The sequence below is a fragment of the Elephas maximus genome, chromosome 17, assembly GCF_024166365.1.
Source record: "Elephas maximus indicus isolate mEleMax1 chromosome 17, mEleMax1 primary haplotype, whole genome shotgun sequence".
NCBI lineage: Eukaryota > Metazoa > Chordata > Mammalia > Proboscidea > Elephantidae > Elephas > Elephas maximus.
Genome location: NC_064835.1, coordinates 46694107 through 46705715, shown reverse-complemented (window position 1 = coordinate 46705715; position 11609 = coordinate 46694107). Strand labels below are relative to the sequence as shown.

The 11609-nt window shown below is 40.7% G+C and overlaps 1 gene segment (V, D, J or C); it reads right to left on the bottom strand.

The window, feature by feature from the left end:
* Nucleotides 1–2427: 2427 nt before the first annotated feature.
* Nucleotides 2428–11320, bottom strand: LOC126060435 (immunoglobulin kappa constant-like). The segment is given in 3 exon segments: nucleotides 2428–2963; nucleotides 7391–7559; nucleotides 11273–11320. Coding segments are annotated over 3 exon segments (525 nt in total).
* Between the last annotated feature and the right edge of the window lie 289 nt (nucleotides 11321–11609).

Genomic DNA, 11609 nt, shown 5'->3' with positions numbered 1-11609 from the left:
TCTTGGAGGAAGCACAGCCAGAATGCTCCTTAGGAGCAAGGATGGGCGAGACTTTGTCTCATGTACTTTGGACATGTTATCCGGAGGGACCACTCCCTGGGAAACGACATGGTACTTGGTAAAGTGGAGCATCAGTGAAAGAGAGGAAGACCCTCAATGAGATGGATTGGCACAGTGGCTAAAACGATGGGCTCAAATAGAGCAACAGTTGTGAGAATGGTGCAGGACTGTTTTACATACGGTAGCTATGAAACGGAACCAACTCAACAGCTCCTAACAACAACTAATCCAGTATAGCCTCATCATAACTTCATTACATCTGTAAAGACCCTATTTCCAAAGAAAGTCACTTTCAAAGGTACTGGGGGTTAGGACTTAAACACATTTTTTGTGGGGGACACCATTCAGCCCACAACGCCTGTTTTCATTTGCTTGGGTCATGCTGCGTCTTAGCTTCAGAGTTCTGCTTTCTGAGGGAAGCCTCTTGTTTTGGAGTCATAGATGGATTAAAGGATCATGAGAGACACCCTTGATTGTTGACTTTGACCTCCAGGGATTGATGATGTTGTTTACGTAATATGAAGAGACATTCTTGAGTTTCTATTCAGGCCTCCAAAGTTTCAAAGATTTGATAGTCATGATTAGCCTCAAGAGGAAAAATGGCAAGGAGCCTCCTTATCCAGTTTTTGGGTGACTGTTCTTTCCCACTCACTGTTCTAGTATTGACAAGTGAAAGAAAAAAGCAGAAAAACTAGGTTATAAATTTATTGAGGGAAGAGACACTGTCTTAGTTATTTCTGTACCTCTATCAGAGTGTATGCTGAGAAAGTAAATGCTTATTAGATGGATTGGTAAACGAGAGGGGAAGGGACCAGGAACCTCACAAAGAAGTGGAGGAGCAGAATCAAAGTTGGGTTTACACGTCCCCACTCTCCTCAAAACACATAATCTTTCATACATGGGTTCCTTATATCTGGGCCAGGTTAATTCTGTCCTTTGTCTCCTGGTTGAAGCTCCGTTTCATTCTTTTTCTGCACCTGTACCCTCCTAGTTTTCCAGATGGAGGAGACCTTGGGAAGGTGGCATGTCTCACCCCTGTTCTGTACAGCACTGGTGTACTGGGAGGCAGAATAGCTCCGGACTCAAGAGAGCAAGTTAAGCAAATGGGGGTTTGATACTGGGCTTGCCGTTTACTGACTGTGTGGCCTTGACCTATTATTTATTCCTCTCAGCCTCTTATCTGCAAACTGAGTATAAGACATTTCTTTATGTGAACTTGTTTGAAATAAAAGTGCAAAAATAATAATTGTGTAGCTCAATAAATGTTCACAAAGTGGCACACCTCAAGTTGAGGAACAGAACATTACCAGAACCACAGAAGCCCCTTCTCATCCCCTGCCAGCTACTACTCTAACCCACCCCTAGCCGAGAGTAATGTTCATTACAATTTCTTATGTCTTATTTTGGTTTTACCTGGTCTTGAACTTTATATAGATGAAAGCATACAGAATGTACCATTTGAATTTGGCTTCTCTTGCTTAGCATGTTTGTGAGATTCATCTCTGCTGTCGGATATAGTTGCAGTTTAATTCTCATTATTGAACAGTATTCCAATGTGTAAATATACCACAATTTAATTACCCATTGCATACTGGTGAACATTTGGGTTATTTAGTCTTTGGCTTTTATGAACGAAGCTGCTCTGGACATTCTCACATGCTTTTTGGTAGACAGGTGCCCTCGGTCACATAAGAGTAGAATTGGTTGTCTCTAGAATGTGAACATCTCTCAGCTTCATAGAACCTGCCCAGCATTTTAATGGAGCGAGGATTAAATTAGGTTCTATAAAGCATTCCATCTGGTCCTTGGCAGACAGGACACCTTGAATACATGTTTAAAAATGGTACGAGGGCATAACATTCCATAAGTTGAAGTACTATAATGGATTTACAACTACTGCTGGTTAATTTAGGTTGTTTATTTTATATAGTGTTTATTTATTTTATGTAGTGTTACAGTGAATGACTGTCTTTATAGTTGTTTTCTTCTTTTGAAAGATTTGCTTTGGGTAAATTCTCAGAATGTGTTAAGGGAATCAAAGGATAAGTGACTGTAGGAATTGTCACCCTTGGAAAGATGACTAGGCTTGCTGGAGAGTTTTCACATATGCAACTCATCTTCATTTCCTAATATGAAAGCAAGCCTTCCATATTAGGGTGCAGGGAAGTGAGGCTGTGAAGATGGGGGGTCTCTGGGTTCCATGAATGAGTGTCTTACAGAGGATGGTAGGGTCGAATGGAGGATGATTTTTATGAACGGTGGTTATTTTAGGGCAACTAAACAGCTAGTTCCTTAGAAGAGAAGCTGAGTAATTTGAAAAACAACGTACGACAACCAGTGAATCAGTAAGGAGTGCAAAGCCACAGGTGCAAGGCATTTTCATTTTTATTCTTTTTCTTTTTCCACAAATATTAGTATGATTAAAGCCAAACAAGAAGAGAAGGGGAGATGAGATGAGGGGATAGTTGGAGGGCTGAAATAAGGATAGGTGTTTTGTGGGGAAGGGGCCAGAGGCCTAGGGAGGGGAGGGGGCGAGGCTGGGACTGAGGACCAGGCATGGGTGCCTCAGGCTGCCTCCTTCTAACACTCGTCCCTGTTGAAACCCTCTTCGTGGGGCGAGGGCAGGGTCTTGTGGGTGATCTCGCAGACGTAGCGTTTATGTGCATTGTAGGTGCTCACAGGGAGTGTCAATGTGCTACTGAGACTGTAGGTGCCCTTGCTGTCCTGCTCTGTGAAGCTCTCCAGGAAGTTGCCTGTCTGCTGGGTACCGTCCACCTTCCACTTCACCTGGATGTCTCTGGGGAAGAACTCATTCACCAGACACACTACGGAGGCACTTGCGCCGCCCTTTATCTGCTCTTCAGATGGTGGGAAGATGAAGACTGTTGGTTTAGCATCAGCCCCTGAGGAAGGAAGCAGAGCAGATTGTGTTTAGTTAAGCAATGGGGACATTCTCCATTTGAATGCATTGTTTATGGTTAATCACAGAGCATGAGAAGGACAGACATACAGAAAGCAGCCTGCTTATTCTGTATAATCGCAGCAGTGAGGGCAGGAAGAAAATTTCTAATCTGGATGATTTTGAGTTTTTCCGCAGCTTCTCCCTACCCTTCAAAAAAGTTCTAAATTGCTTTGAGCTCTTTGAAGCCATTCTGAGACCTTCTTGCATGCTTTTCTGACCTCCGCTTTCTTTCAGTGGTGCAGCCTGCCTCCTGCAGTAAACGGATACCTCAGACAAAGGAACACTGACACTTCATGACCCCTCAGAGTTTTGAAGTCAGATTAGATCTTGTCCCCTCCATGTGGGGGAAGAAGAGGCAGTGGCCGTGAGAAGCCTCTGACCCCTGTCATTTCCCGGCCTCTCTCCAAGGACTGCCTAGTAACATTATGCTCTCTTTCCATTGCTCCCTGTGCTGCCTTTGGCTTGGTGGGGTGGATTCACCCGTGCCTGTGCTCGGGAAGGTGTAAGCTCCTTCACCCTCTGTGATCACGCCAACAACTCTCCCACTCACCACAGAGGCCTCAAAATGAATCTCAAGGCTAGTCTGACGATCTGTGACCACAGGGAGGCAATTTTCAGCCAGACCAGAAACGGTGCAATGACTTGGGGTCAACTGTAATCTTAGCCACCTGCCTAGGAGGAACTGGCTAGCTTCAGTTCTGACCCTGAGCAGCTGCCAGATGGCCCCCTGGAAATCCCCCTTTGTGGGGACTCAAGCCAGCAGTGGGACAGCAAGTCCCCGGATGGCCCCATTCAACTTCTTCTTGTTTCAAGAAAAACTGACAAATCAAGACTCCTTTGCTGGTAAAAGTTAGCGGATAAATGTTTAGGTTATTATAAAGCTAACCTCATTGTTAGCCAAACAATTCCACATAAGACACTGAACTTCTAATGCTTGCTATTTTCGTCCCTTTTAACCTTCATAACAAATTATTTTCAGGGAATTGCATAAAATAGGCTTGGCAGCAAAATGGAAACCCTGGTGGCTTAGTGGTTAAGTGCTACAGCTGCTAACCAAGAGGTCGGCAGTTTAAATCCACCAGGCGCTCCTTGGAAACTCTATGGGGCAGTTCTACTCTGTCCTATAGTGTCGCTATGAGTCAGAATCGACTCGACGGCAGTGGGTTTTTTTTGTTGTTGTTGTTTTTTGGCAGCAAAATAATGTGATCTCTAGAAATTAAAGAAGGAGAAACCACTCTATGAAGATATTCTTATCTGTGGTTCCTTGATAGCTTTAAATTATCCATACTGCATTAAAATATTAAACAATTAGCACATTTAGTATGAAAATTATCTCCATAAGTTGTTGGCTTTTTATGGAGTTTTAAGGACCTTAAATAATCATGCCAAGTTGCTGCAGATCAGAATAACCCTTCTTAAGCATCACATTTGAAATCAGCTGGGGTAAAAAGACCCAAATTAGTAAGCTGTATTAGAGGTTATACGATTAAAATACCCAGATCAAAATTGTTCTATCATAGAATTAAAGTATTAGAACATGTTTACATTAAGTTTTTAGTAATCACATTTATATATGATTAGATATTTTGTGCAACTGCTATATCACAGTCCTATCCAAGCAGTTCAATTTTTGACAATTGAAGACATGTCACAAATTTATCTTGCTCCCCTCTCAGTCACTATACATACATTCTTGGTATTTAATGTGAGCTCAGTAAAAAAAGTTAACTCATCGAGCCCTGAGTGATCAGACTGCTGGCATTAAATCTGATTTTTTTTTTTTTTTGCTGACGTGGACCTTACCCTGTAAGAGGTTCATATGCTTATTTCTGTTGGCTTGAGCTTTTATTGTCTAAATTAGCTTGATGAAAATATCGAAATGATTATATATCACTGAAAAAAAATAGCTTTAAATTTTTTACAGTCCAGGACCACGTCAGTGGCCGCTGACAACTACAATGAATGCGAATTTTCTTTTTAAAATTTCTAATAAATTAGTCTTTTAGCTATTTTTCTCATGTCAGCTCAGTGCCCACCAGAATTCTATTCTCTTCTTGCTAGTGGCATTATTTGTATCATTGTGCATCAGGAAAGCAGGCCACGGCAAAGTTAATCGTATTAGCCAGCGCTGCTGTGGTCTTTAGCAGCCAGGCGGCTCTGCCACGGGAGCGCTATGGCGCAGCCCTGCGAGTCAACCATGAAGAAAGACCACCAAACAGTCTACAGACCACGCTAGCTGAGCCATGGCCTTCTTGGCGGTATACAAATGTGGCCAAATAATAACATGGCCAATTATAACAATAATGAGAAAAAAAGAGAGAACTCTTTAGAATCTTTCCTACTTTTCTACAAGCCCAAGATCATTTAAAAAATGTGATTATTTTACTTTCCTTCATTTTAAACATTTCTTTGAAACTGAGCTTTTGGGGACCATAGTCTTTCTACCATTACAATAAGAGATCATTTCAAGTTTAGTCTAATGTACCATTTGGATTAAAGAAAATAAGGTCTTTGTCAAGACCTTATTGCCATGGAACCTCTTTACCTTATGGACATTCTATGCTGATTTGGACAGTTTATCACTTCACATTAGTCTATAAAAATGGCATTGCTACTAATTCACAATTAAGCCAACTCTTCTACGTGGCCAACAGGTATCCTTCTCTAACTTTTTTTTTTTTTAGGTCGTACTACTGATTTTTATAGTTATAAAATAATTTATCATGCAGAAGAGAGAAAACAGATACTAAGAAATACATTTCTCTACTTTTCTTATCATACATACTGAGCGAAAAATCAATAAAATGTTTGGCAAAGCTCAATGAAAATGCATCTACTTTCGCTCTCCAGAACTCCAAGGGTTCCTTATTCATTTACACTATTATTTTTTTCTTCTTTAAGTCATTTGATTTAGATTAATTTAATCTTTTTGTCTCCAAATCCACTTTTGGAGATGAACTTAACTTTTGAAACTGATGATAAATCTGAAATGCTCTCAGTTACGCCTTTCCACGCAACTTATAATTAAGCCTCTAAAAGTCAATACTGACAATTAGACCCAAACTTCAGAAGGCAGTAGAGAAAAATTACTTATGTTTAACCTCTGAACGGGTCCCTTGGCTGAGGGTGAGCCACAATATCGGCTTACTTTGCCCTCAACAAAAGGCTCTTTTGCTGCTAATCTTACTTGATCAACAGATACACAGAAAACTGGCAAACTAGACTAGCTCTTTGCTTTTCCTAGAGAAGAACTGAGTTTTAGTCCTTTCCTCACCTGATTTTAGGAGGAATCCCATTGTTTTCAGAATTGATCTCAACTCATATCCCAAACATAAAAACCCCCAGATTTCACAAATTTAGAAGAAAAAGGTTAGAAAAGTGCACTTACGTTTGAGCTCCACCCTGGTCCCGGCGCCGAAAGTAACCCACAGTGATGGCTCTAATATTTCCCCCTCAACAAAAACCCCCTTTTGAAGCTAATCATACTAGATTCGCTAATTCAGAGAAATATCCCGCTCTTTCTTTCCCATTCTCCCCACAAATCCTATTTTCCTCACGAATTCAACAAATTGTCTGTTTGTTCAGCTTTGAAGTTGACAGATTTTCTGCTCTTTACTTATGGGTCACCAAAAATGGTTCCTTTAACCGAAATGTCACAAATTCACATAAATGATACAATGGGACAAAAACTTCACAAATTATTGAGCAAAATCGTACTTACATTTGATATCTACTTTGGTCCCTGCACCGAAAGTGAACCACAGTGACTCCTCTTAACTTCTCCCTTTACAAAACCTTTCCTGAGTGAGGCTAGCCCCCTTCCCCAGTTATTTTGATTAGGAAATTTAAAATTAGCTACCACCGAACCTGCCATGGAAGAATTTTCCCTCCTCTGTACCTAATCTGGGAATGAAATTTGTTATATCCCTGACATTCAACTGTTGAAAACTCATAGAAAGGAATAAAAACCAAGGCAATTAGACAGAAACAGTGAAGAATCAGCTGAAAAGAGTACTTACGTTTGAGCTCCACCCTGGTGCCACCGCCGAAACTATACACACAATGGTTCCTCTTAACCTCCCTCCTATACAAAAACTGAGCTTCCCTTTCTGACAACCGAGCACGGCTCTGTCCAGAAGATGTTATTTTGCCCCCCAATACATTTCTGACACTATCACTTAGAAAACTTACTCTCACACAATAACTGAATCTTGTTCTTACAGAAAATGTACGATTAGTCTCCAGTTTGCCTACAGGCTTTATCTTTACTCTGGAGAATGCCAGAGTTGGGTTTCCAAGAGTCAGCTTATAGACACAGGGAACACAAGACACAGACAATGGAGGAAGGAAGGTTTGGATTTTACTCACGTTTGAGGTCCACCTTGGTCCCTGCGCCGAACGTCCACCACAGTGATAGCTCTTCATTGCCTGGTTGTACAAAAACCCTTCTCACTGAAGGGGAACAGAGCCCAGGGCCAGCTGCTGAATTAACTCCACTTTCAAGCAGGCAAGCAGGTGTGGGAGTCTGGAAGCTTCTCTGAAGAGGAAAATTTTTTGATTTTTTAGGTGAAATCCAAAATCCTAGAGGACAGTATATTTATGTCCATGGCCTGACGGTACCTTTCTTTAGCAATTTACCACATCTGGACTGCTTTTTTTTTTTTTTGAATGTAGACTGAATGTAGATTACCCAAAACAAACAAACATATTAAAAAAAATAGGCACTTCTTCATAGCTTCTCCTGGGAGGAGGGGATCTTTTGTAAAGGGTAAACCTCACTCAGTGTAAATATGGAATTCTTCAGATTCTCTCAGTTAATAATACTGACATTAATATCTTCCTATTTGAATCTCTCCTTTCACATGATGTTTCAAAAAAGGCAGACTAAATGTACACCAAATCAAGGCACAAGTCTTACTTTGAAATGTGTTTTGGAAATAAGCTACTGATGACATGTGAAATAAAAACAAAAATCAACAAAGGAGAGAAGTAGATTTATTTGATCATTTGGTCCATTGTCATAGGACAGGAATCGCTCAGAGGGGCATCTGCCATGTCTCATTCAGTTGAACCAGGTTCATGCTGTTTTTGGAGCTTCCAGAGAATCATGACATGCCATGTTTCCATCAAGGGCACTGAAGACCTCATTGTGTTTTGTGTACACCTTCATTTATTGTAATGTGGTTTTCCTCTTAATTTTCCATATCTACCCTCAGCATGCATTGCTCCCACCATACTCAACCCCTTATAGCCCTTCTGTGGTCTCCAACTTTTATAAAACTTTCCCTCTGCTTGGAAACACTGCCCACCTGATTTAACTTGTAAGCAACTAATTTCCTTTCAAGACTCAACTCAAGAGAGACCTTCTCTCACATTACCCCCAACCAGTGACCTGGCTTTGCAGAGCACAGAGACAGATATTGTGCCTAGAACATCTAATTGCTCTTATGTGCTGTCAGCAAACATTTGCAGAAAAAAAAAAAAATGAATGAAAACAATGAATAATTAAAAATGAAAACTAGATCAGCATTGATAAATGACAATACTGAACACTGCCATAGTAAATTTTGTAAGAGAAATTGCAGCTGTAGTTCCAAAATTTAGGAGTAGGTTTCTTTTATTCTGTCATTGGGAACTTTGTCAGTTACCTTGAATAACAAAGCAAGCAGGAGGTCTCTCCTAAAGATGAGGAAAGAGAGGAGTCAACTTGGAGTTAGAGAGAAGAGAGGAATTGGCAAGTGGAATTTAAGTGTGCCAAATAAGCAACAGAGGATATAGCCAACATGGATCTCTGCAGCGATACAAGCAATATTAACCATTGTAGTTGGTATTCATTGAGCATTTACTAAGAATCAGGCTTCTTACATGGATTGCCATACTTAATCATCACTCCCTCCCCAGCACTATGAACTAACAGCTAATATTATCCCTATTTTGTAGATGAGAAAACCTGAGTGCAGAGAAGTTGGGTGGCTTGCTCATGACAGTAAGTGGCAGGCCCGGGATGTGAACCTGAGCTCATGCACTTAACCGCGCTATACTGCAGATTTGACCCTGGAGGACAGGCACTCAATAGAAGCAGCATGTATGGCAGAAAATGCTGGGGTGGGGGGAAAAAAAAGAAAACTTCTAGTCTGTCCTAGGGTTGGAAATGACTGGATAAGTGTGGCCAGATGTATATACAAGACTGCTCATTGAAATGTTGTTCACAAACCCCCCCCTTAAAACCACCCATTGCCATGGAGTCAATTTTGACTCATAGCGATGCTACAGGACAGAGTAGAATTACTCCATAGTGTTTCCAAGGAGTGCCTGTTGGATTTAAACTGCTGACCTTTTGGTTAGCAGCCATAGCTCTAAACCACTATGCCACCAGGCTTTCTGAAATGTTGTTTAAAAGGTGAGAAATAGAAAATAACTGAAATCTATGTCAATAGAGGTTTGGTTAAATGACAATGACAGAGCTGTACAGTGGAGTTCAAAGCAGCCAATAATATGATGAAGTAGGTCTCTATATAAAGCAAAACCCAAAACCAAACCAGTTGCCATCGAGTGGATTCCAACTCATTGCGATCCTATAGGGCAGATTAGAACTGCCCCACAGAGTTTTCAAGGGATGCTTGGTAGATTCAAACTGCTGACCTTTTAATTAGCGCCGTAGTTAATGGAAAGTGATTGTGAAAAGGCAGGCCCCTGGACGGGATGTACGGTGTGATACCACCATCCCATTCAAACTGGATATTTATGCCTATACCCAAAAACCAAACCAAACCCACTGCCGTTGGGTTGATTCTGACTCATAGTGACCCTATAGGACAGAGTAGAACTGCCCCATAGAGTTTCCAAGGAGCGCCTGGCAGATTTGAACTGCCGACTTCTTGGTTAGCAGCTGTAGCACTTAACAACTAAGCCACGAGGGTTTCCATTTATGCCTATAATGAGTGCTAATTCTTGAAGGATACACAACAAACTGTTATCAGTAGCCGTCTCCTGGGATGACGGGGTATGTTGTGGAGGGAGGAGGAGCAATGATACTTTTTCTCCCCTTCTGTATATTGTAGATTATTTGATTTTTTAAATTATGTGAGTACATTAGTTTTATAGTTTTCAGAAATATTAAAACATATCCATTTTGAAAAAAAGGAAATTTTGACACTGCCTATTAGAATTCTCCATATTCTTGTGCAATACATAAATACATATTTAAAAAAAATTTTAACCACATATGCATGAGTTTTCTTTGTTGATTCAATACTTTTCTAGAAACTTTAAATCAAGAGCACAAAAATATCAGACCTCCTCTGGTTCTTTATAGGAGAAACTCTTATAAATGTAAGAGACGTAGGGGCAATGCGAGGGCTGGAAAATGGGAAAGAAAAAGGTAACATGGCTATATGAGGTATGTCTGTTCCTAAACAAGGAAATGAAATCTAATGTAAAGAGTGTAGCTGAATGGCTGTTAAACTGCTAGTGAAAGACAGAGAGAGGCTGTCAATGCAGTGCATATTTATAAATCATTTTGAACACAATTGATAAATAAAAAAAGTATATCCTACTAATGAAAGATGGTTATCTTAAGAACCATTGTGACAAGAACTATTTTATAGATCACACACAATAATGACTGATGGGAGTGGCTATTGTGATGTTTGTTGCAACTTCTTGAGAAGTAGTTGAGATCCGTTATATGTGTATGCTTTGTTATTTAAAGGCAAAGGATATCTCAGAAGCATCTATGGGACTTGGCCAGGATCTGCCATTCTACAAAGTGTTCACGATGGACATTGATAATAAGATAGGTTTGAGGAAAGGCCAAGAGCCAGTAAAATAGCCAGAGAGGTTCTTGGGTTTAATGTACAAGAGTGATGGAAACAGAACTTCTTGGGGAGCATTCCAACAAATTCATTCCTGAAATAAAATCATCAGCAAAGTTAGATTCTCAGAATAAATTCTAAACTACTAGTGGAGGAAAAGGAAGAGAGAGAGGGAGAGGGAGAGAGAGAGAGAAAGACTCTTGATGCAATGTACATCTATAAATTGTTTTGGAAACAATTGATAAGCTATCTTATCAATATTCCTCATGTCTAAAATTATAAGAAACACTATTTTTGCTTTTTATCTGACGTAATTAGCCAGCCTATTTGGGGAGGTTCCCCTCACATGAGTAATACAGTAAACCACTGAGTGTGTCGGGGACACAATGGCGCAGTTTGGCTCTCAGCAAGGTTTGAGGGCTAGTGGCTTTCTTACCTGGCTCTGGAATATTTGTGTCTGATAATCCATCTTGATGTCTGTGGTTCAGCATTTTTTTTCCTGCTCTTCAGTCATGACTGAGTCCGAGGTAGGTGATTCTTTTTGCCTCAGCTGGACTCCTCCTTAGGATCACAATGTCTGTCATTTAAGCCTGATACCCCATTAGGAAATTCTGAGGCCCACATCCAGTGGTGCTTAGAAGGCCATCAGCTGCCTGTCCTCCATGTTACAGCACCAGGACATCTGCCCTAAATCCACAAGGGACAAAGCTGGGCCCCATTTGTCAGGAAGCAGGGAGAAGAGGAGACCCCTTGAGAAAGAGCTGCTTCTTTGT